The sequence below is a fragment of the Podarcis erhardii genome (genome assembly GCF_964252035.2).
Source record: "Podarcis erhardii genome assembly, chromosome: 16".
NCBI classification, from domain to species: domain Eukaryota; kingdom Metazoa; phylum Chordata; class Lepidosauria; order Squamata; family Lacertidae; genus Podarcis; species Podarcis erhardii.
This window is the reverse complement of record NC_138514.1, coordinates 2,525,757-2,552,156: the sequence shown is the minus strand read 5'-3', so window position 1 is coordinate 2,552,156 and position 26,400 is coordinate 2,525,757. Positions and strand designations below refer to the sequence as shown.

General features: G+C 43.9%; 1 protein-coding gene across 19 annotated transcripts in view; it reads left to right on the top strand.

Annotated features, from left to right (window-relative positions):
* BIN3 (bridging integrator 3) overlaps positions 1 to 26,400 on the top strand; it is a 121,763-nt gene that overhangs the window by 43,834 nt on the left and 51,529 nt on the right. For 4 of the 19 annotated variants that reach the window (XM_081843949.1, XM_081843951.1, XM_081843950.1 and 1 more), the window contains 2 exons: positions 1,339 to 1,387; positions 21,803 to 21,843. In XM_081843949.1, coding sequence (XP_081700075.1) covers positions 1,339 to 1,387; positions 21,803 to 21,843 — 90 coding nt within the window. Of the gene's footprint in view, positions 1 to 1,338; positions 1,388 to 2,129; positions 2,185 to 21,524; positions 21,609 to 21,802; positions 21,844 to 23,049; positions 23,067 to 25,170; positions 25,233 to 26,400 lie in introns of those variants that run through there. The other 15 variants (XM_081843960.1, XM_081843958.1, XM_081843962.1 and 12 more) reach the window with 9 other exon arrangements.

Genomic DNA, 26,400 nt, shown 5'->3' with positions numbered 1-26,400 from the left:
GCGCACCTTGAACTTCCGAGAGAGCAGGTGGGATATAAATGTAAAAAAGAAAATGTTTGGTGTGCTGGCATCTGACATGGTGCAGCTCAGCAAATCGGTATCTTGGCCTCTTGCCAAAGCACTGTACAGTGGTACCTTGGGTTACAAACACCTTGGGTTACAGATTCTACTAACCCGGAAGTATTACCTTGGGTTAAGAACTTTACCTCAGGATGAGAACAGAAATGGCACAGCGGTGGCAGTGGGAGGCCCCATTAGCAGAAGTGGTACCTCAGGTTAAGAATGGTTTCAGGTTAAGAACAGACCTCCGGAACGAATTAAGTTCGTAACCAGAGGTACCACTGTATTTGCTGGAGGAATTTGAGATTGAAGGAGCACTCTAGACTCCACTATGGGAAGCTGTGTTTACCTTGCAGGTAACTTATTGGGAGATGAAATTGGATCACCTACCTTGTAAGATTTGTCATATGTCTGATGAAACACTGCTGCATCCAAAAAATCTACTTGAAGCTATTCACAGCTTTCGAGTTTTTTTGCTTTTTTAAAAGATACATTGCATTTTTCTTTTCCTCACTGTTTCCTTCCCTATCAAAACATTTGTGGTGGTTTTATTTCTTTACTCTTGCAATTTGCTTTTCAACTTAAATTGTTTAGAAACTTAGTCTGCCAAAAATGCCTCCGGCCTGCAGCATTCATATTTATGTTATTAGGCTACCTCTATCCACTCACAAAGGGATGCGGGTGGCGCTGTGGGTTAAACCACAGAGCCTAGGACTTGCTGATCAGAAGGTCGGTGGTTCGAATCCCCGCGACGGGGTGAGCTCCCGTTGCTCGGTCCCTTCTCCTGCCAACCTAGCAGTTCGAAAGCACGTCAAAGTGCAAGTAGATAAATAGGTACCACTCCGGTGGGAAGGTAAACGGTGTTTCCGTGCACTGCCCTGGTTCGCCAGAAGCGGCTTAGTCCTGCTGGCCACATGACCCGGAAGCTGTACGTCAGCTCCCTCGGCCTGTGAAGCGAGATGAGCACCACAACCCCAGAGTTGGTCACGACTGGACCTAATGGTCAGGGGTTCTTTTTATCTACTCACAGCAAGGAAAAGGTTTGCTGTGGAGGACTGGCTTGTCAGTGGTGAGGGGGGAAATTGATGCATGGTACAAAGAAATCAGTGACTCTGTTTTTAACTCTTGCTTTGTGACCTGTGGCACTTCCTCCCTCAAAAAGTCACTTGAGGAGGAAGATTTCAGTTCCTTGATGTGGCATATTATCTGATAGCTGCTATCCTTGCTTGTTTACAGAAGTACTTATTCCTGCTGCTTTTCTCTCCCTCCCCAATCCAGGATTCCGTTCAAGATTGGGCAGCCTAAGAAACAGATTGTACCCAAGACAGTGAGTAAACCAATTCCCCCTTTTTTAGATCCAGTCTTTGATCATATGGCTGATGACTCAAGCCAGCATATTAACTGGTCCCAGTTTTTAATATGTTGTTTGTGTGTGTGGGAGGGGAAAACATGAGTGAGCTGAATTTGCTTCTGTCTTTGACCGCCACTCAGTTCCTATGCATGAGGGGGAGTCTCAATACAGAGCGGATTATTTTGGTATCTGGGATCTGTGTTTCTCCCCCCCCCCCCCCCGCACCTTCCCCCTTTTCTTTACTCTTGTGTATGTGTGTGTGTGTGTGTGTCGGGAGGAGGGGCTCTTCTCACTCTGGCATGGTTTTCCTAGGAGATGGCTGAACATGCTTCCTTCCTTCCTTCAGCAATGGCTTGTTTGTTCATCTTTTCTGAGCAGATGGAGAAGGGGGAGTGGTTCGTATTGCTGAATATAACCATTTCCAAAGGAAGGCTTATTGGAGGAAGCTGAAATGCTTAGTGCCCAGGCATGAATTAATTTGGGCTGCAAAGCATTAGCTTTAAAAGGTATTTTAAAACACACTCACAAATGCATTTTCACTTTCTGGCAAGTCTGAATTTCCTGAAGAGCTGTTTTTTGTTAGTTAGTTAGGTTGGTTTTTTGCAGCTGGCCATAGCATAGCCTTTTCTCAGCAGGATATCTTTTGTGCAATGCAAACTGTTGTGGGTCATGATGGTTATCTCTGAATTAACCTGCATTTACCTGTCTTTAATGCAAGTGTCCCTGAATGCTGGGGTGACAGCGGACACTGGCTTTGTCTCTGTTCTGGCAAGGTAATCCTTTGTACAGACTAGCATTCCTTATCCTTCATCTGTGAAGCATCTACTTAACCATTGACACTAATGCCTTGGGATGCAAAGAAATGTTACATGGGTGAAAGTCTCCAAGCTGCTTTCTTGAGGCATTTTGGGAGATGGGGTGAGAGAAAGGTAACATGAAGGTTTCGTTGTTACTTCTCCACCAACCCTCATCCTAATGACCTGTTGTGAAAAGACTGTGGTAGCAGGTCTCAGAGTTCCAGAGAGGCAGCTTTTCTGTTCCCACTTTGGATGGAGGAGGGACCATGGGCACAAGGAAGTCCAGCTACAACATACAGTGGTACCTAAAGGAGTCTAGCTGCCAAGTGAACTGTCCAGAGCAATCTGACTTCTAGTGTCGGGAGAATGAGAGACTTGGCTCACCGGGCTTCTTCAGATTGGTGGGGAGAACCCCTTCTGATACAAATATGGTTTTGTAGCAGTTGTTTTAGAAGATGATTGTATTCATCTGGAGGAGATGTTAGTCATACTTCAGTGCTTGCTGCCAGGAAGGGCAAAGTGTCAACAGTAGTTCAGTACTTCATGGTCAGAGTAAACTCCAATACTATACAATATACTGGGCAGTGAGGTGAACTGATTTGATTTCTAGCCCTTCAGATGCACCACAGTGTTGCATTCACCTTAACCTGGCCAAATCCAATTCCAGACAGACTAATCTCTTCTTCCTCTGAATAGAGCGGCTGTCACTTAGGCAGAGCAGGGCTCTCAGCGCCACTGTGCTGTGCTGCCTTGTCATGAGTCAGTCTGTTGGGAGTGAATTTGGTGTGCATCTTTACCTGTGGAGTTTCAATGGGAAGCATCTGAGCATTTGTTTTGTAAACACTCCTGGAAGCAGCTTCCTCTGCAGTGGTTTCCCAACTGTGTTCTGGGGGCACCCTGGTGTTCCTGGGAAGCTTATCAAGAGTTTCTTACAATGAAAAGATCAGTCTGAAAGACAGCTTGCAAATCTCTACTTAACTTCCCCTGCAATGCATAGCTGTGGGAGAGCTCTGGCTATGTTCAGGTGTATGCAGGGCAATAATGAGGTCACATAGGCCTGATCGGCACTGCACATTACCCAGGCATTCCTGGAACTTGCCTTGGAATATGGAAATGGTTCCCTGCAGATGAGAAGTTCAGAAAACAGCTGTTCTTATGTGTCACATACAATGTTATCGGTGGAAAGTCTTCAGACCGCATTTTTTTCCTGTGGAAAAAAATTGTTACGAGCAGTGCATTGTTCCATAAAATTAGTATGAAGAAATGATGAACATGGTACAATGGTGCCTCACAAGACGAAATTAATTCGTTCCGCGAGTTTTTTCGTCTTGCGATTTTTTCGTCTTGCGAAGCACGGACTTTGGAAAAGCTTCAAAAATCACCAGTCTTCAAAAACCTCAAAAAAGGCTACCACACCGCGTGCTATGAGTTGCTCCTCAAAGTAAATGCACGGTTTTAAGAAAAAGGAAACAAACTTGCAAGACAAAGGAAACAAACTTGCAAGGCATTTCCGTCTTGTGAAGCAAGCCCATAGGGAAATCCGTCTTGCGAAGCAACTCAAAAAACGAAAAACTCTTTCATTTTGCGAGTTTTTCGTCTTTCGAGGCATTCGTCTTGCGAGGTACCACTGTAAGAGTCAAATTAGACCAATAAAAATGGATACAATAACAGCCAAATCTGAAATTTATGTGTATAGGCATACTAACATGCTAAACCTAGCATGTTAAATGTTAATAATGCAACTGCCTTGCTTTGAAAAGCTTGTCTGGGTCTGGCCAGTTATCTGGGAAACCTTCCAGGGGCCACGCCTGAGAGCCAGCGCAGTGCAGTGATGACCCAAGGACCTGGGAGGTCAGTGTCAAAGTCACATCTCAGCCATGAAGCTTACTGGATGACCCTGGGCCATTTTCTGACGCTTAGCCTAACCTACCTCACAGGGTTGGTATGAGGATGAAATGGGGAGGAGAACTATGAGGGCCACCTTGAGCGCATTGTTGGAAAGATGGAGTATGGAAATTAATAATAATAAAAAGTATACTGCCTTGGATTCCACAATGGAAGAAAAGTGCACTATAATTGTAAGACATTCCCATTACAATCTAAACAATGTAAGAAAAGTATAAGCTCTATCTGGTTGCTGTAGTCCTAATTTACAGTTTTAAATTGGAAACATTGCAGTAAAATTCACAAGTATTACAGTAAAGATAAAGTCCAAGTAAAGCTCTGAATTAGTTTTAAATGTTATCTTCAAACTACAGCAAGTGCACATTTTTTGTCCTAATTGGTTATTTAGGTTCAACTGCTTTTGACAATTAGGGAAAAGTCTTTTTCAGATATTTATACAGCATTTAAAAAATGTTTGTTCACTAAATACAAGTCTGGTGTGCCAAATCAATGGCTACCATTATGTTTCTTGGCAAACTTAAAAGTGCTGCTTTTTTTTTTTTGTAACCCAAGAGCTGCCTTCTTCCATTTGCCTGTTCACAAAGGTCCTAATCATAGCACCATAGAGTTGGAAGGGACCCTGAGGATCATCTAGTCCAACCTGAATATGCAGCTATCCCATACGGGGATTGAACCTTGGCACTATCAGCCTTGTCCTGGATGTGCCTATCCAGAAGTTAGAGGAACGTCATCTGGAGAGAGAAAATTTTACATGGTGGCATTCTGCCTTTGAAGTCCCCTTCCAGACTCTCTGATTAGTATAGTCACTCTTATTGTTTTAGACAACTAGTAAAACACATTTTGTTTGCTGTGCTCTTATCACCAGTCCCTCAACCTACTAACTTTATTATTTTGCTGCTGCTGCTGCTGCTCCTGTCTTCATTTGCACCATTTTTTTCTGGATTTCAGTTATTCTACTGAATAATTCTACTGCCTTGGGTACTTACGCAGAAAGGCGGGATAAAAAATATTTAAAATAAATTAATGAGGATATCTCTGTAGGCACCTTCAAACATCAGTCTAGCTTTCCCCCAGTTTTAGGCATGCTAATTCAATTTGCTCTTGGTCAGAAGCTAAGTGGCACCTAATTGCAGACAGTTTGCATGGCAGATGCCGGAAATCCAGGTACGGAAGGCCACATGTGGGAAGTGGCAATGTTGGCACAACAAATCCAGCGCCACATCTTAATTTGCGCTGTATTGTGCACTGAAATGCAGAAGTGGGAGTTCAGGAACCTCCTGTGCGGACATGCCTGAACAGCAGCTTGGATGGGATTATAACTCTATTTCAAGCTGCATTGCAGGGCCAGCTACATGAAAGGCATCTAACTCACCCTGTGGTGATGTCATGCTCTTCAGTGGGGACTGGGTTATTGGAGTCGGCAGATGCTTGAAAAGGAAGGAGCTGCTTACTCCTCCACTTTGTGCCAAAAGACCTTTATGCCTGGGGAAGAGCCTCCCACCTGCTGCCAGGTGGGTTTTGCAGAAATGGTCCCCATTTTCTGAGCCTTGACAAGGAAGTGAGGGAATCCTGCATTGAAAAACACCCTTCAAATGGCAGAAAGAAAGATTCTGTGTAGTCTATGCCAGAATAAGAGAGGCAGCAGGGCCACAGATCCAGGAGCTGATGTAGAGTAAGAGTTTATAAGAAGCAGGAGTGAGCTAACCAATTTGTGCACTGGGATCTCACTCCAGATTGTTGCCACCACTTGTGTAGGTCCAGACAGAAGCATGCACGCACACGCCTGAAACTTCTTAAAGCAGAAGTTGCTGTCTAAGCCAACCACCCAGTCTCCTAAATAAGTAGATTAGAATCCTGTTCAGGTATATAGAGCACGTGAAGAGGGGTAGAGAAGGACAAGCAGGCTAGCTTCGCCCCTGGATGCCAGCACAAGCTCTGGTCACCCATCCTTGACGCTGACGGCTCAGTGCTTGTCTGAAGAGTTGCCTGCCTGCAGAGGCCTCCTTCAGGCCAGCAGAGTTAGCCTGCTTGTTCTCAACTCCCCTCTCCATGCACTGGGTGCCTAAGCCTTTTAGTTTAGAGAAAAGGCGAGTAAGAGGTGACGTGATAGAAGTGTGTAAAATGATTCATGACATGAAGAAATTCGAAAGAGGGGTCTCTCTCTCTCTCTCTCTCTCTCTCTCTCTCTCTCTCTCATAACACTAGAACTCATGAGCATCCAATGAAGCTGAGTGTTGGAAGATTCAGGACAGATAAAGGACAGTCCTTCTTCACGGAATACATAGTTAAACTGTGGAACTCCCTCCCACAGGAGACAGTGATGGCCACCAACTTGGATGGCTTTGAAAGAGGATTATACAAATTTATGGAGGAGGAAAGGGCTGTCAGTGGCTGCCAGCCAAGACGGCTCTGCTCTGCCTCCACAATGGAAGGCAGCAGCGTTTCCGAAAACCAGTTGCTGGAAACCACAGAAAGGCAGAGTGTTTTTGTGCTCAAATCCCACTTGCTGGTTTCCTACAGGCAACTTTTCAGCCATTGTGAGAACAGGATGCTGGACTAGATTACGGTTACCAGGCGTCCCCGGTTCCCAGAGACAGTCCCCGGATTCACCAATCTGTCCCTGGAATGTCCCCGGATTTTAATTAATGTCCTTGGATTTATGCCTGGGGACTTCCAGTGAGGCAACATGATGGGCGCCATGGCAGCGAGCAGCACCAGAGGTCCCGGCCATGTCAAAGTTCCAGCCAGCCAATCCACTGGCAGGGGGCGGGGCTGTTTAAACTTCCTCAATCAACACTCGCCCCGAACTCGCGCAGAGCTGCCCACAGCAGAAGAGCCCGCGGCTCTGCATGCCCGAGTTGGGGGGGAGCGAGGTGCTGAGGTGGTGAAGAAGAGGAGGAGAAGCATAGAAAAGAGCTGTGCTGCATTGCGACACAGAGAGGGAGAGATGGAGCGCAGCGGCGCCTTCTCCTCACAGGAACAAAGAGGCAGGATAGCGAGGGCTGGGGGGGAAGTGGGCTGGCTCCTTTGCTTTCTCTCCTTCCTCTCCCTCCAACAGCCACTGCGGAGATGGTGAGTTTAACGGGGGGCGAGGAAGGCGCTGAGGCGCCCCTTGTCCCCGGCGGTGCCACGCTGCCTTCCCGCGGGGGGTGGGGGTTGAAACATTCTCGGGAGAGGGAGCCTCCCTCCCTCCCTCTGCGCCTCCTTCGACACCAGCAGCCTCTCTTGTGAGGAAGGCTGTGTGCGAGTTCACTGTTTGTTTGTTTTTTTGTTTTTTGTTTTTTGTTTGTTTTAAATGATATTTATTAGAAGTTTCAAAAATTACAGAGAAAGAAAAAAGAAAGCAACAACAACAAAAGAAAATTTTCAAAGCATATATAACAATACTTAAAAGAGGGAAAAAAGAGGGAAAAAACATAAAAATCAATGCAACAATAACAATAAAAACACAATATTCCATATCTTTATCTTTCATTAACTTGTTTCATCGACCTCCTCACACCTCCCTTTTTGTATTCTAGTTTAGTTATTTATTTCAGCAAATTCTTTCCATCCTTCTCAAAAAAATTTTTAAATAGTTTGTCTTAAGAGTCTAACCTATTAATTAACTCAGCAAATCCTTTCCATCTTTCACTATATTCTGTCATTCAGTTTACCTTAGTTTATTTTAACCTTATCTTCCCAAAACTACCTTAAGACTTAAAACTTAATATTTATTTATACATAATTCCTTATAACATTTCTGCTAAAGCCAAATATTTTCATTCCAACATTTTTCCTAATACTCATTAATTTTACACTAATTCCCAAAATAAAATTTTAAAAGTTTTCTTCCAATCTTCCTCCAGCGTCTCTTTTTCCTGGTCTCGGGTTATGTCAGTCCTTACTGTCCATTCCATCTAGTCCATCAACCTGGTAATCTTATATCCGAGGCTCTTAAGTCTTTTCCGTGTCCCTTCTGCAGGTCTTCTTCTTGTTTGTACTTGCACTTTACCTTGTCTTTTGTAGATCTCTTTCTTAATTGCTTTCCTTTCTCATTGAGGAGTAGGTCTCGGGGATGTTCCAACTCAAAAATATCTCCATCTCTCCTCAGCAGATCGGCCCATTCCCCACAGTCCCATTCCCCACAGTCAACAGTGTAGTCCAGAAAATATTTGAAAGCATGTTTCAAAGTCCCTCCAAACTTAAGGGGCCCCACAACTCCAGACCCCCCCCTGGCCCACTTCAAATTCAGCCTTCAACAACAATAGCTTATGCTCCTGTAGGGCCTCGGGCCTCTCCATTTGTGTTGCTTGAGGTTTCAACAGCAGCCTCCTCCATTATCTTCTGCGTTTGCACTTGCTCTATCAAAACAGATTCCTGAGTTGGCTCCTGGATGGTTTCTGTATACATATTCACTGTTTGTCCAAAGTTTCTGACTGCAACAGTCATCAAATCCATCTTCTCATGCATCTGCTCCAACAAAGCGCTTGTCTTGCAAAAAGCAAGCACCAAAACTTCTTCCAAACACATTTTTGTTCAAGGTCACAGTCTGATCCCACAATCCTAATCTCCACAGCTGTAAAATCCCCAGAACGACTCCAGCAACAATTTAACAAGCTCCCTCTAGAGGAGGCAATTTCTATTTGTATCCATCTTTTAAAAGCAGATCCAACAAAGAAAAATTACTTTCATTTTTCAGATTTTTTGTTTCTTTTAAATGCAAAAGGCAACATTGGAATCAATTTGTTTCTCTTCTTCAACTAACTGTCAAAAGATGTTCCATTCACAGTCAATGAACTTCACCAAAAATCTCCGTCTCTGACACCCCGTTCCCAGGTTTGAGACAGTGGAAATTTATCTTTCTTTACTCTCTCTCCTGCAGGCTTGAACAGTCAAATTTCCCCTCTTTACTCCTGCTTCCAAGAGGGGTTTAGGTGATCAAAACAGGAGGAATTTAAAACCTTTATGTACAACTTTCCAGACTTTGGCTTGCACGATTTTTGCTTCAGACTATTTACAAAAGCGGAAGGCGGACTTCCTGTTTAGGACCTTCCCGCTGAGTGCCAAATTAAAGTGTTTCTTAGCCCAATTTTCCATTCTACTCACGGGTACTTGTTTAGAGTCCAATTGTCCCCAGGAAAAAGTCAGCGCTCTCCAGCAACGGCTGTGCGGCTTCACTCCGTAAAAATAGCGGTCGATTAAAAACACCGCACCGCTCACCCCACGTCGCTTCAGGTCCCCGAAAAAGGGGTTTCCTTGCGTGTAGGTGGGGGCGCTCCTGGTGTCAGCCGAATCCCACGTTCCCAGGCTTCCTCCGCCTGGGATTTTTAAAGGGTCTCCGCCTTCGCCGCAGCGGCAAGACCCAATTTTCGCGGAGCGGGTTCCTCTGGATCAGAGGAATTCCGCCATTGCCGATGGCGCTAACCCGGAAGTCCCCACAAGTTCACTGTTTGTCCACCTGTGGTAATGAGACACCTCCGCTCCCAGCTGAATCTCCATAGAGACTGCACTCGCCCTCCAGGGGTCTCCCGGTTATGGGAAGCCGGTGCCTTGTGTGTGTGTGTTTTAATGTGTGTTTTCCCAACACCAGCGAGCGCCTTTGCTTGATCCCTACCACCACCAACCTCTTTTTTTGGTGTTTGTAGATGGGCTTCTCCGCCTGCCTTGTGTCATGGTGTGCGCCCGACAACCTTGGGGTCCCCACCTAAAAAAATGTCAAGAACTCCAGGCAACCCTTTCCTAAAATAATAAAGCATGAATTTTTTAAAATAACTTTTAAAGTCCCCGGATTCCTTGAAAACAGTCTGGTAACCATAGACTAGATGGGCCATTGGCCTGATCCAGCAGCTCTTCTTATATTCTTATGTATTTTATTTATTAAATGTGTGTATATACTTCATGAAGCAAGGTACCCAGGATTATCTAGACCAGGGGTCGGCAAGGTTTACCTCGCCTGGGCCGGTTCACTCCAGCGAAGATCCTTCTGTGGGCCAGATTTCCGGCATCTGCCTCTGCGCAAACGCGAATGCACAGATGCGATTTCCGGTGCCGCGGAAGCGAGTCCTCGCACCGGTTTAGCACAGTGCGTGGGGATTCACCAAGCGGGCAGCTTGGCTTGGGAGCAGCTTGGGGGCCGGTTAAATGACCCCCGTGGGCCGCAGGTTGCCTACCCTTGATCTAGAATTTCCATCTAAGCACTAACCAGACCTGACCTGTTTTACTTCAGCAAAGTTGATGCATCATATGCCTTCAAACTGTGCTCTTTGGCAAAACTCCAGACTGTTTTCCTTAAGTAGAGAAAACATTTATTCATGGAAAAGAGAAGTGAACAGAACATCAGGTGTATAGGAAATGAAACACACAAAATAGCATGGTCTCTCCAGTGCTGTCTGCTTCGTCATCCAAGGCAATAGAAGAGGACATAAAGTCAAAACCACATTCTCCTTTATGAGAGAACTCTAAGTCCAGGTAAAACTGTGGGCAGCTGGTTACATGTCAAATTGGGTAAACAGCTCAGAGCTGAACTGTGGGGAAGGAAGGGGGCTACTTCCTAGTAGGAGTCGATTTGCATTTTCTAAGATACATGGAAATGCTACTAGGAGCCAGCACAGATTATCAGACTGGAAAAGAGAGAATAAAAAAATAATCTGATATGCATTTGAGCAGCCGGTCAGTAGACTCTTACCTAAATGCCTTACATTGAAATGGCTAAAAAAGAGGAAAAGACAGAAATCCTGTTCCCTCATGAGTTTTGAATTGATCTTTTGTAAAAATAGGAAAACATTAAGTCTTTGGACAACACCATACAAATCATTGTGAATCCAGAGAATCCACTATTGGGTCTGTTTGGGAACAGCTTCTTGTAAGAATAGAAGAGACCAAGTGTTTGTCTGGTCCATCATCTGGTTCCCGCAATGGCCGGCCAGACACCGAGGGAGGCCACACAAGGGCATGGAGTCAAAAACCCTCTCCCATTGCCCCTGCCTGCCACAAACTGTCATTTAGTAGTTTACAGGCTCTGAAAATGTGGGTTCTGTTTAGCTATCATAACTTGTAGTAATTGATAGCCTTATTTCTTCAACAGTAGCGGCCATTGCCACATCCTGTAGTCAGTGACTTCCATATGTTAACCATGCATTGTTTAAAGAAGTTGTTCTGTTGGTGCTAAACAGACTGCCTATCAATTTAACAGAATGACTTTGGTTTTTAGCATTATGAGAGAGGGGCAAAACCTACTTTGTCAGCACTGTGCATAAATGTACAAACTTCTAACACATAAGCAGTTGTCTGTTTTTTAAAATTTAAAATCCCCAGATGTGTAGTAGCCCTTATGAGTTAGAGGGTGTTTTTTTTAAAAACCAGAACACAAGGAAATGGTGTTCCAGTATCTTTTTTTGACCCCTGCCCTGCACTGCTCCCAACTTGCGCCACCCCCTTGCCATGAGCTATTTCTTGTTCTTTGGCTATTTCCTGTGGCAGATACTATACAAGGAAGGAAGGGCCTGCACAGACCATGACAACCATTAGCCAATCAGTGCTTCGTACGGGTGTTCCTGGGGCCAGGGGCACAAAGGCATTGCAAGATGTTTCTTTGTTGGCACGGTGTGACATGCAACACATGTGCGGGGCAGAGTAGCTTGTGGTATCAGGTATCAAACTTTATTTAGATCACAGACCAACATAAGATAAAACATATGGATAAACTGAACCCATAAGACTTCGAACAGGTAAGGGATAAAAACTAGTAATTAAAAGGTGATTATATCATACATATTTAAAAAGATAGAAACAAGGACAAACGAGGGAACGTGAAGGAGCACAGGTCTTGCATTTTGGGCCTAGTTTGTGGCACAAACCATCCTTTGACGATATCCATCATGGCAGCGCAAAATCTAGCAACTGAGTTTTCATCTTGAAGTAGTAGAGAGGTATAAAGTTGATCTGTGCAACCTGGAAATTTATGTAGCATAGGCAAGATGAACCTAGTTCGTATATCTGTATAGCACTGGCAGTGAAAAGAGGCATGTTCTGTTGTTTCCAGGTGCCCAGAGCCACAGGGGCATTTCCTCTCCTCGTATGGTGTCTTCCTAAAGCGGCTTCCTGGATGGCTGAAGGGGGGGCCTGGCAGTGGGCCAGAGGGAAAGCCCTTCGCTCTTTTGGAATTTCAAGGTTGGCTATATATGGCATCTGGAAGGTGAGGTGCCTTCTCGTTTCACTGGTTAAAAATTTCAGGGACCTGGCTAGATCTGCTTGGCGTTCTGTATCTTCCAGGTGCTGTTTGATGGAGGTTTTTTTGGCTTGTTCATACCCCATGTCAAGTAGGGTGAAGCCCAGAGTTGTCATTACGTTTATCACTGCACATTTCCATGTCATTTGGAAACCATCCTTAAGAGTTAAGAAAGCAAGGCCAAGCGGGAGGAAGGATAGTCTCAGCCAGTAATTTAGTGTGGCAAGCCATAGTGTGGCCTCGATTCTTGCGAATCCAATTTCGCGACATAAGGTAGCATTGGAGATGTGTTTAGGCACTTGTAGGGCTGATCTTAAGAATTTAGATTGTACTAGTTCTAATGTAGGAAATCTAATGTAGGAAAAACCACTGGGCCGGTAAGATACAATCTAAATCAAATCCCTTATGAATACACAGTGGAAGTGAGGAACAGGTTTAAGGATTTAGATTTGGTGGACAGAGTGCCTGAAGAACTATGGATGGAGGCTCGTAACATTATACAGGAGGCAGCAACAAAAACCATCCCAATGAAAAGGAAATGCAAGAAAGCAAAGTGGCTGTCCAACGAGGCCTTACAAATAGCGGGGAAGAGAAGGCAAGCAAAATGCGAGGGAGATAGTGAAAGAAACAGGAAATTGAATGCAGATTTCCAAAAATAGCAAGGAGAGACAAGAAGGCCTTCTTAAACGAGCAATGCAAAGAAATAGAGGAAAACAACAGAATGGGAAGAACCAGAGATCTGTTCAAGAAAATTTGAGATATGAAAGGAACATTACAAAGATTACCATAATAAAGGACAAAAGTGGTAAGGACCTAACAGAAGCAGAAGACATCAAGAAGAGGTGGCAAGAATACACAGAGGAATTATACCAGAAAGATATGGATGTCTCGTACACCCCAGGTAGTGTGGTTGCTGACCTTGAGCCAGACATCCTGGAGAGTGAAGTCAAATGGGCCTTAGAAAGCACTGCTAATAACAAGGCCAGTGGAAGTGATGGTATTCCAGCTGAACTATTTAAAATTTTAAAAGATGATGCTGTTAAGGTGCTACACTCAATATGCCAGCAAGTTTGGAAAACTCAGCAGTGGCCAGAGGATTGGAGAAGATCAGCCTACATCCCAATCCCAAAGAAGGGCAGTGCCAAAGAATGCTCCAACTACCGCACAATTGCACTCATTTCACACGCTAGCAAGGTTATGCTTAAAATTCTACATGGAAGGCTCAAGCAGTATGTGGACCGAGAACTCCCAGAAGTGCAAGCTGGATTTCGAAGCGGCAGAGGAACCAGAGACCAAATTGCAAACATACGCTGGATTATGGAGAAAGCTAGAGAGTTCCAGAAAGACATCTACTTCTGCTTCATTGACTATGCAAAAGTCTTTGACTGTGTCAACCACAGCAAACTATGGCAAGTTCTTAAAGAAATGGGAGTGCCTGATCACCTCATCTTTCTCCTGAGAAATCTCTATGTGGGACAAGAAGCAATAGTTAGAACTGGATATGGAACAACTGATTGGTTCAAAATTGGGACAGGAGTACAGCAAGGCTGTATATTGTCTCCCTGCTTATTTAACTTATATGCAGAATTCATCATGTGAAAGGCTGGGCTGGATGAATCCCTAGCAGGAATTAAGATTGCCGGAAGAAATATCAACAACCTCAGAAATGCAGGTGACACAACCTTGATGGCAGAAAGTGACGAGGAATTAAAGAACTTTTTAATGAGGGTGAAAGAGGAGAGCGCAAAATATGGTCTGAAGCGCAACATCAAAAAAACGAAGATCATGGCCACTGGGCCCATCACCTCCTGGCAAATAGAAGGGGAAGAAATGGAGGCAGTGAGCGATTTTACTTTCTTGGGCTCCATGATCACTGCAGATGGTGACAGCAGCCGCGAAATTAAAAGACGCCTGCTTCTTGGGAGAAAAGCAATGACAAACCTAGACAGCATCTTAAAAAGCAGAGACATCACCTTGCCAACCAAGGTCCGTATAGTTAAAGCTATGGTTTTCCCAGAAGTGATGTATGGAAGTGAGAGCTGGACCATAAAGAAGGCTGATCGCCAAAGAATTGATGCTTTTGAATTATGGTGTTGGAGGAGACTCTTGAGAGTCCCATGGACTGCAAGAAGATCAAACCTATCCATTCTTAAGGAAATCAGCCCTGAGTACTCACTGGAAGCACAGATCCTGAAGCTGAAACTCCAATACTTTGGCCACCTCATGAGAAGAGAAGACTCCCTGGAAAAGATCCTGATGTTGAGAAAGATTGAGGGCACAAGGAGAAGGGGACGCCCGAGGACGAGATGGTTGGACAGTGTTCTTGAAGGTACCAGCATGAGTTTGACCAAACTGTGGGAGGCAGTGGAAGACAGAAGTGCCTGGCATGCTCTGGTCCAGGGGGTCACGAAGAGTCGGACACGACTAGACAACAACAAGTTCTAATGGTGCACAATTGAGCACCATATACAAGCAAAGTGCAATAGATTTGGCCTCAAACTGTTTGAGGGCTGCAGGTATATATTGTCCGCCTTTAGTCCTAAAGTACCTGAGCATAGAATTTTTGCTTCTCTGGGCATTCCCTGCAACATAATCCCCTTGGGCTTTTCTGCTTCCCGAGGAATGAAGGGTTATACACAAATATTTGAAGCAGGTGACCTGATCAATGTTATGGCCATTGATGTACCATGAGCAAAGTTTGGGCCTTTTGGCAAAGACCATGATTTTGGTTTTCTTGTAATTTAGTTCTAGTTTGCTCTCCTTGCAGTATGCTACCAGTGTTTTTATGGCTCTTTTAAGGCTTATAGGAGTTCTTGAGAGGATTGCTGTGTCATCTGTGGAACCTTGGGTTACGTACCGTCCTCCTTACGAACACTTCGGGTAACGAGCTCCGCTAACCTGGAAGTAGATGCGAACTTTGCCCCGGGATGCGAGAGGAAGTTGTGTGGCGTGGCAGCAGTGGGAGCCCCATTAGCGAAAGCGTGCCTCATGTTCAGAACGGATCTCCAGAACGAATTAAGTTCATAACCAGAGGTACCACTGTAAAGCAGTACCAGGATAAGAGTAGCTTGTGAGACCAGGTGCTGTGTTGACAGGGCTGCAACCATCCCGGCCTCGAGTGGGGGCTTGAACTTGGATGTGCAACTTCTGTGCCCTGCATCCACTTAGTTCTTTTCTGGTGCAGCCACCACCACCAACATGTTTCTCCCCCACTTGGAGTGCGACAGGTGAATGCAGGCAGAATGTGGGGGAGCATGGCCTGGGTCTGGCCAGGGGCTGAGTCCCTGCGGGATTGCCTGCCTGCCTGCCTGCCTGCCTGCTTCAGTCTTCAGATGTCGGGTGTTACAGTATGTCTGAAATCTAAATGGTAGTTAATCATAACTATGGTCTGAAACAAGCATGGTTTTGAAGTTGACTTGTTTTAGACAAACTGGCTAAGATAAACCACATTTTATTGGGTTAAGATGATAACTAAAATCTGTAGTTAATAAAAAATGAAAACGAAAGCTTCCAATCTACCACTTGCAATTCCATCAGAGGAGGAAAGTGGAAAAGGAGCATTCGGAACTGAGATATGCCTAGGCTCATTCTCATTGTAATAAATAATGACATTATTGTAACGTCTGAATGCTATCAATATAAGTTAAGCTCTTTTAGAGTGTGCAAAGAACTAAATAATATCAGATGTAGCTGTTTATGAAGTTATTGTTCCATAGTTTAAATTATCAAAATAACTATGCAATTATGTGTATAATAACAAATAAAGGGATTACAGTATTTACTTCTTCTTTAGTATGTTTTAAGTACATAACAACATGATTGGGTTATGGCTTCCCCCATGTTGCCGCCACATCTATTCATTTAAATTCCATAGTCTACCAAGAATCTTTGAAGTGTATTTTGATGGCACAGTGTTCATCCTGCATGAAGTCAGCATATTCTGTAGAGGCAGATACCTAGTCCCAATCCCAATTCTGCAAATGGGGTACCACTGCATTCAGGGTTGGTCAGGTTTGAAGGTGACAGCAAGTTGAATAGTGTAAACTCTTTGGGAACAGCTGAATACATGGTATGCTTTTGAGTTTCCTCTATCCTGATGACTATAAATGGGCCAGGGTCTATGGCAAGTGTAATTGTTCATAATGACTATTGATGGTCCCTGAATGGGCTGTTCACCTGCAGGGTTGGTGTCTAAGAGGAGTGCTTGGCAGATTCTCTGTCTGCGGGTAAAATTGGCAGAATCACTAGCTGAGCATTTATAATTGGAGGGGGGAGGGTACAACCTACAACTTAGTGAGGCTTGGTTGCACAAGTTGTTCTCTAGGCAGGCTGTGCTGTCTGCTTATAGGACTATCTTTGGTGCCACTTATCTTCTGCTAGTAAGTTTGTAAAGTTAGTGGTAGCAACCTAGCTGAGTAGCATCTGTCCTGATCTTCCTCCAGGATCTCAGGCACAGGTCTTCTGGACCAGCTGCTTGAGATGTCTTTTTAACAGGGGTGCTCGGAACTGAGCCTTGGACTTTCCTCCCACAAAGTGTGTGCTGGACCATTGAGCTACTTATTTACTGTATTGATATCTTATTTCTGCAGCACTACGGTGTTCCCTAGACAACTTGAAATTAAAAGTAAGAAAGAAAACAAAACCACAGAAAGTATGGAATGATACTGAGGCATCACTAATTGATTTGCCTCTGGGGGATGGTTGGGTTTTCCCAGATTAGTACAGTACTTTGCTTACATAGAGATCAAGAATGGGGAACCCATGGCCTATAAGACAAGGCTTTTTTTTCAGCCGGAGCTGTGCTCCAGCTCCTCTCAGGTGGCAGGCAGCATTGCGGGCTGGCTTCCTGGCCCTGCCCCGCTCCTCCTGCCCCTGTTGCCAGCAGCTGCCAGGGCGGGAAAGGAGAAGTGGATGGGAGGCTGAGGGTGGGGAGGTCAGTGCAAGTCCGAGCCTCCAGGACACAGAGCCCAACCGTGGCCCCCGGGAGGCCATGTGACGGCCTGGCTGTGTGTGTCATCTTTGACCAGGAACGTGTCTCTGGTTTGGGCTCAGGCAGTGGCAGCAGTGCTTGGGGGGGGGGGGCGTTGCACTGTTCTCCCTGCTCCCCCCTTCCTTCTCTTTTCCCTTGGGCACCTCATTCCGCTTTCTTACTGGCCCCTCTCTCTCTCTCTCTCTCTCCCTCTCTCCCTCTCCCTCTCTCTCCCTTGGGAGGGCCACATGGTAGATATTGGTAGTATTTCCATCTTTCTCTCCATGTGATGCCTTCACTTTACTCACAACCTAAGAACACAGGAAACTGCCTTTTATCATCAGGTCTGCCTGTTTGTGCATCTCGTCCAATGCTGTCTGTTATTCTGACTTGTAGTGGCTCTCAATGGACTCTCATCACACACTACCGGAATCCTTTTAGCTAGAACAAACTATTTTATTCTCTCTGTGTGTGCACATGTGTGAAAGAATAGACAAAGGTGATTGAACTGGTTAAAAAAAAACACCTTAGAAATTTGTCTGTGTGAAAATAAAGACACTTGCATAGACTTCACATCAGGCCCAGGTGTTTCTTGCTTCTGTAAGATATGCATTTTTGTGTGATAAGTTTTTTGGCAGGGTCTCTTGAGTTGATCACCAGTGTGGACGCCTGTGTCACCCTGCCTTCTAAGGCAACCAGGACAGTTCACACATGGGCATATAAATAGAAGCAACAATTCAGCAGCTATTTTTTACCACCGGAACACCCATAGAAATTTAGGGAGGCTCTTTTTGTGCTTGTTACCTGACCTGAAGGCATCAGCTGCTGTGGATTTTGGCAAGCCTGCAGCACAGGCAGCGGCAGTGCAAACATCCTACGCACTGTTCCAGCCCCAATTCCTAGGAAGTCCATTTTTGGCAGTGGGCAAACTTTTTTGCTTGTACATAATTTTTCCACTAATGGCAGTAGTTCTGTAGTAGTGCACACAGAATAGGTACGGTTTTATGAACTGTGTATCAGCCAGCGCAGCTGAAATAGCCATCTGATTGAGATGCCTCGGGACATTCAAACTTGCAAACCAATATTCTTTTCATGGAGGTTGCCATAAAAGCAGGAGACGATTTACATCTGCAGGCCTTTGCTTTGAAATGGTGGTGGCCTTGTAGCAGTGTTAATTAGAAACCAAGTGGAGATTTTAATTTGAAGTATTCCCATTTCTTTAGTTATTGCTTGTTGCATCTGTTAATTTTGGATTGTGAATGCCTGCGGCATAGTTGTATGGGCTAGGATCCTTACTCTTTTTCGTATTCTGGTTATAGGAGCATGCAACATTTTCCTGCTTTTCATGGCATGCTGACTTGCACTTCATTTGATCTTGTGACAATAAAACCTCCCATTCCTTTCACTTTTGTCGGTGTGTAGGCAATATTTTTACTTACCTGAGAGCAGTCTGCCACCCCCAAGCCAGTGCCCAGTCATAGCCTCTTAAGAGCATGCCATTTGCACAGTGCTTATTTCATGGACCCAGAGTGCTTGTGTAGTTCATCTAATCTGTACAGTACCTTTTATCTATTGTATAGTACATTACCTAGATAATGAATTATATCTGTTCAAAGCTTCAGCTTGTGCAGGTCCTCAGTGGTGCAGATTTGCTTGTGCAGGTCCTCAGTGGTGGAGCCTTCTAGGTCCAATACAGATTTAGCACACTCTGTTAGCTGTAATTTTACTTTGAAGTTTATTGCATGTTTGTCCCACCCTTCTGCCAGGGAATTCAAGGTGGTATACCCTTTTAGCACCTCCTAATTTTATCCTCATAGGAACCCTGTGAAGTAGGTTAAAGCTGAGAAATCTTGACTAGCTCTACTTCACCCACGAAGCTTCATGGTCAGCTAATGATTCACTTGAACCTTTTGGTTCTAGTCTGACAATAACCACTCTGCTACGTGATTGGGAGCCAGATGTGGCAGACACAGGCCTCTCCATAGAGTGCACTTTACCTTCCTTTATCACGGAAGGTACACGGCACCAGCATTGATCAAGGTTTAGGCGAGCCAAGTTTAAATCCTTGTGCAGGATTTGAAGTTTGGTAACAAGCCTTGCTTCGGAGGACATCAGGCTAGACTGCACTCTCACTTTTAAAATATAAAAACTACACAGTTCCCTGCAGAGTCTTGGGGATCTAACCTGCAAATAGATGATGTAGTAGCAGTCATTTTGGATGATGTCTTAAGGTTTGGAAACTTTTGCTGATGGCAATATTGAGTAAAGTAGTGGGGGTAAGGAGTATTCTAGGAAATGATACTTAGAAGATGATATTCAGCACTCATTAACATTGAGGTGTGGGTGGCAAATGCTGAACGAGGAAAGCACATGAAAATGCCCTAAAGACCAGAGCTGAGGTAGAAGGAATGAAAGAAAAATTGTCACTTGCATGGTTTTTTTTTTTTTTAAAGAGCAAGAACTAATAGAAAGTTCAAACTACTTGATTTTTTCCAGGGTAATTTTCTGCTTTCTCTTAAGATTCCCCAGATATAAAGCATTTTCCTTTGCAAAGGAAATTGTGGGAAATTGCTCAGTTAAAATGAGCAACTCCGATTTTCCAAAATTAAAGTGGCATTTGTTTCCCATCTTAATGCTTCTAATGTATTAGTTAACAGTGGCAAAGGATGTTTTGAAGCAGCAAAGGACTCTCGGTTGAGGGTCCATCCACGCTTTCCTTTGGGCCGCACTTTCTAGGCACAACTCCAGGATTTCTAGGTCCATGTCCAAGCAGGGGTTTGGGTTTGGGGTTTTTTTGGGGGGGTCCCACTCTTTTCTCTAGGAAAACCAGCTATTTATCACTGAACTGGCTAATTGAACCATCTATGCCCATTTAAACTCTGCGTGTGCAGAGATTCTTGTTTCTGTTTATTACTGTGGTATGTTTTTTGTGTTTTTGTATTGTAAACTTCCCTTTAACCTTTTGATGACGGGTGCTATAAAAATTCAATTAAACAACAACAGCAACATGAGGTCACAATACACTGATAATTATGTGACTTCTGCGCACTCCTCCTTCATCTTATAGCATAAGGTGGACAGTTGCCTGAACAGCTATTGACACCACTCCTCTTTGACTTGGTGAGCCAAGTCTAATGTTAGCTCTTGCGCTGTAGAATAACGTTTGTATATGGGAAACCACGTTCCAATCCCTGTTCAGCTGTGTGTTTCAGTGGATGGTCAGCCTCGGACGCATCGGAGTCTCACTTTCCCCACAGGAGGGTTCTGAGATTAAACTAGTGCTCTGAACTCTTTGGTAGAAATGCAGGCCAAATATGCATTGCACCTTCTTTTTTGGTGAGTGGCAGTGGGGAATTGGGCCCTGTTCTTGGATTCCCCTTGCTGCCGGAAGCTATGCACTTCTGCATCTCTTGGCCCTGGAATCCTAGTGGAAGCAGAAGAAAGCAATCTTGTTATACTTCCAGGTACACTAGACTTTTTGTGCACCAGCCTGACTTCATCTTGCCTTCAACGACCATTGGCCCCTAAAGCAGAAGAAACAGGTGTGCAAGAAGCCTCGTACAGTTGTGATGCAGTTTGATAGGGGTGCATTTGAGCTGTATGATAAATGCAGTTCTGTGGTCAGCTGGCTACCTGCCTAGTTCTGCTTCCTTTTTGTTTTTGTATTTAGTTTAGGGCTTGTAGTGGTTTAAGACGGTGTGGTGTGTCTGCTATTGCCACACCTTGCAACTCAAGTGTCCAAAGTGAGCTGTAGCTTGCAAGAGTGCCCCTCTTCCTGCTAGAAGACCCTCTTTTGTGCACCTTGATTAATAAGCCAGAATTATATGAATGTGTGTTTTCTTCTGTTTAAGAAAAAGCTTTCAAGCAAGATGATCTACCAGAGATCTTACTGTATGGACAGCCTCACAGCTGAATCATAGTGAGCAATACTTATTGAACCAAAGTGAAGCTTCACAGCTTTCCTCTGTCTGCTCTGCCAATATCTGAATTCCAGTTACTCTTTATAAGCATTTTGTGTGTGGGTTGTTTTTTTTAATAATAAAAAACTAAATATTGTTTCTAAATATGTCTTCATGAGTGGGTTATGGGGGGGGGATGTTTGTTTGAATTGCTCTGCAAATCATTCAGTACTAATTTTCCCGTCATCTGATTGCTGTTGAGAATCAGAAAATAAATTCCCATGTAGGTGGGGGGATTCATATAAATATTAGATATTTTGTTTTCGATTTCTAGCCATGGTTCTGGAGACGTAAAGCCCCTTCCATGCCAACCATGGGTGATATGTTTTCTACCGATTACAGGGGGAGCCCTTAGCAAGTAAGAGGCTTGAGTGGAATTTGATGTGCTTTATCTATTGCTATTTGTAGACTAGTCTATTCTTGGGCTTTACACTTGGAAAGATGGCATGCTGGCTGCATTGGGTGGAGTGGTGGTTTTTTCTTTCTTTTTTTTGTTTGTTTTAATTATACTCCAACGTTTTTAGCTGATTTGGCTTCTGTTCCTTTTCACAGGTCGAGAGAGATTTTGAACGGGAGTATGGGAAGCTGCAGCAGTAAGTGTTCTTAATTCAGCTTGTTGTGGTTCCATTCTTGGTGTATTCTCTATCCATCCTTAAACCTTGCCTGTACTGGTTTGTTCTTTTGCTACACCCTGGATTCCTTGTGACTGTTAGGACTAAGGGTTGTTTCTCAAACATCATGAAAGACATGAAATAATGATAATTGCACTTGAATTTGCATGTCTGTAAAGCAGGAGTGAGGACCCTTCAGCCCACCAGGCCTCCCCATTTGGCCCACGTGTGGCAGGTAAAACTGCAGCTAGGCCCAAAAGAAGTTTTCAGCTGATAAGTTTTCAGCTGTCAGTTGATAGGTGGTGCCTGTGAAACTTGTGGAGCTGATCATGGGGGTTTCAAAGTGCAGCCCAGGGCTGTCTGCAAGCCCTGCTGATCAGTTGATTGGTGTGGTTTGAAGGGAGCCCTGTGCAACCGAAGGAAGCCCTGACAAACACTTGGTATAGGCTGCAGTAGGGAGTTGGAAATGCTTCAGGAACTCCAGGGTGTAGCCTAAGGGGCAGGAGGAAGTGACTTCAGTTTAAAGCACTTCTTCCAGCATTTTAAATCCAAACTGCTTTCTTTTTAAAAAAATTCTTTCAAAATGGAGCATTTATTGTCTCCTGAGAAAGCAGTTTGCATTCAAAGTGCTTTCCCAGCACTTTGAATACAAACTGCCTTCTCTACATGGGGAAACACTCTGGTTTCAGAGCAGTTCCCCCTCTGCAAAGACTTCATAACGGCTTCCTGGTAGTGATGATCAGCTGATTGGTGGTTACAGGAAGCCTCTTTGAAGATATGCTCCCCGAATCAATCATCTAATTGGCGCTGAAAGTATGTCTTCAAAGTCTTCACTGATCAGCTGATAGGTTGCTAGAGTAACTTCCTTTTGATAGATGCCAAATACCTGAAGCTATGATGACATCAGGTGGTGATCCTGGCAACCTTTCGAAGTTGGTCCACAGGTGGTGGGGGAGATGAGGATCTAGCGTGCTGGTCAGCCCCAATTCCCCATGCTCTGGGAAGCTACAACTCTGTACAGCTTCCTGACACCTCTATAGTGTGTTTATATGTCATGCTTTGTGGTTAGTTGCACACAAACATGTTAATGCCTATACAAGACAAATGCCTTCTGTGTAGGAGTTTTGTAACATGAAGCAGCTCAGATTTCCTTTCATTTGAAGCTCTGTCTGGCTTTTGAACTTGAAATTGGCTACCTCTTTTTGGTGAGTCACTTCACCTTGGTTGGAATTGTCTTATCTGTTCCTCTTGCAAATACGTTCCTCACTCCAGTCTCAATTCTGCAATGAAGTGTTGCTCCCCCTCCCGCAAAAAGAGTGGTGTGTGACATCCATTAGTTTTGCTAGTAGCTGATAGCCATTTTCTTCACTTACATCATGATTGAGCAACAAGAAGGAAATCAGCAGACCAAGTAATGATCAAATAGGGTAGATACTATTTCCTACCTGATATTTCCAAATCTGGATGTTTGCATGTGCCCATTTGTTGTTCTCTGGTAAAAGAAAGCAGTAATGCTTGCTTCTGTGTGTGAGGCAAAGTAGAAGCATGTTTGTAAGACGCACTATTGGACTCAGGTCACATTTCACGTCAAAGATGAAAATCATTTACTGTTTCCAATTACATGAACTTCAGGGCCCGTCGTACTTTATTATTATTATTATTAAATTTATATATTGCCCTATACCTGCGGGGCTCAGGGCAGTTCACAGCGTAAAATTGCAAGATAAAATCACCAAATACATAATCAAAACAAAAACAACCTGATAATCCCCCCAAACACATTTTAAAAGGGGATTGGATGTTAATCAGCCAAAAGGCCTGGTTGAAAAGGAACATTTTTGCCAGGCGCCTAAAGGTAAATAATGTAGGCTTCAGGTGAAGCTTCCTGAGGAGAGCATTCCACAAACAGGGAGCCATTGGAAGAAAGGCCTCAGAAGATGATCTCAGTACAGTAGAGAGATTCAAACAATTTGAAAAAAGTGCTTCATGTGTCCCAAGTACTAGTTCATCCTTGTTGGATAGTGGAATTATAGCTTTTCACTGTTAGACACCTTTTCCCTCTCTCAACTAAAAAACCTCCAGATACTTTTGACTCCCCCCCCCCCCCGCATCTTATACAACCATATACACAGAACAGCCAGTCCGTGTTTGCAAACTGAACAACAGAAGGCTGAGACAGGAAAAGAACACAAGTGTGTCGCGAAATCAAAACCCCAGGAACTGATTTCATTCCCCATCCCCAAGCATCCCGTGTTACAATTGTGAGGCTTTGGAAAGACGTTAAATTTCAGGATCTGTAATATTGGTATCAACAGATTTCTAAGATTGCTCTTTTTGAAAAGCTTGCTACAATATGTGATCAGTAAAAATGATACCCTTTTGTAACACTCTGGTATCCATTTTTTTAGTTCATTAATGCATAGGAAAATAATAGATTGATTCCTACTCAGTATTGGTCAGTGTGGTATTTTAAATTTTAGGCTATAAATGAAGGGGTGTTAAATTGGGTTTTCTTTTGTAACCAGGTTGCATGCTGAGCAGTGGGCAACAGATTGGTTCCGTAGACTCTTGGGGAGAGGGCTGTGGGGGGTTGAAACAAAAGTATTCGTTTGTATTTTGGGTTGTAATGACTATGATATATGCTGCATCTGAATACTTTTTGGAAAACACAGTCACGATTATAAATAATAAAAAAGAAATGTTCTCTATTAACCATCAACCTCTTTAATCTTGCCTGCTTCTCCCTGTTTTGTATTCTTACTCCAGCTTAATCCTCCAAAATTACTAGCCCCATGTTGTTGCTAGCCTGTCTCCCTGCTCATACTTACCACAGTCCTTTTTGGCCCATTGATTTATTTTTTTAAGAACACACTTCCAGTTTCATAACATTTGCAAGCTCGGTTGCTCAGAGGTACCGTATTTTCCCATCTAAAAGACGTCCGCATGTATAAGACACCCCCTATTTTGGGGGACTCAGATTTAAGAAAATGGGGGAAGATGGCCCAGAGTATGAGACTCCCCCTAATTTTTGACATTATTTTTTAGGGGAGAAACCTAGTCTTATACACGGAAAAATACGGTAATTATTTCTTAAAATAGGTGGCCAAGCAAATGATATATTTCAAGCATTACTTCTCCTGTATCTTTCCTCCTCTTGCTATCCTTCTCTGTATTGCAGCCTTGAACTGGCCACTGCCCCACTGTCTCTCTCCTCCTCCTGAGTCATCTGTAGATTGCCCAGTAGTAAGAATTCTCTCACCACACACACACAACAACAACCCCAAAGCAAATCTCAATTTTCTGTTTTAGGCTGGAAGATCAAACTAAGAAACTCCAAAAGGATATGAAGAAAAGCACAGACGCAGACCTTGGTGAGATGAACGCATTAAATGGGGACTAAGCCGGCAAGGATCTTTTTCTAGGGTTTTGTTGCACATACATTGTGGAGCTGTGATTCATCCATTTCTCAGTGCTCAGAATGGTTCCTTTTACAAAAAGACACTTTAAACTGTGACTTACCAATAAACCAATGTGAATCAATAGCAAATCCATTTCATTGACCTGTATGGATACAATATTAAGGAAGTTTCTGGCTAATGCATGACTTAGCTTCATTTGGCCAGGACAGAGTGATAAGCATAGGAAGTCATGAGCATGCTGGCTGGCTCTCTCTGTGTCTCTTAATTTACTGACACAGCTGTTTGCTTCAGAAATCTCAGAGAAAAACGTCTGGCCTCCAGGTGTTTATGTACTTTTGTGCACTGGCCCCTTGTTTCTATGCTCATGTAACTTCTTCCTCGTAAACCCCATTCAACCCCATTAACCGGTGATGCAGCTAAAGCAAGGAGACCAAGCAAGGTGAAGGCAGGGGCTTGTGATAAAGGAAATCAGAAAGGAAATCAGTAACCACAGAGTATGGTTTGGTGGTCCACAGTGTGTTTCATCCAGTTGCGGATATTTTGCCATTGCTGCTGGTTATAGTAACAAAAATGTGGCTTCTCATTCCTCTGAACCCATAAATCCTTAGTACTTCTCCACCTCCAGTCTTTGGGAAATGGCCATGTGCAGAAAATAACAGTTTTTCTAAAGAATGAAACTGGGAAGGTGTTATGTGAATAGCTGGAAAATGCAGTGTTGTCAATCTCAAAGGCAGCTAATGGTCTGAAAGGCAAGTTATTAAAATAAAATAAACCTTATTTAAACTATTCTTGCAACTATGCAAGAGGAATGAATATTACCATTTCTACCCTCCACCCCAAGAATACAGAATTCATGTTTGCAAAGGTTAGAATTTGGATTTCATTTTGACCTTGAATGTGCTCAGCAATGCTAAGAATGGCAGCAAACCATATGACAGGAATGGGAAACTGTGGTCCACCAAATGTTGCTAGACATTTCTGACCATTGGCTGGGTGTGCAGGGCTGATGGGAATTGGAGTCCAGCAACCACAACAGGGCCCATACCTGGTTTAGACAAAGATGCCTCTAAGTGTGTAGAGCTTACTGTAAGGGGGAGATTACACTTGCTCTTCTTTACCT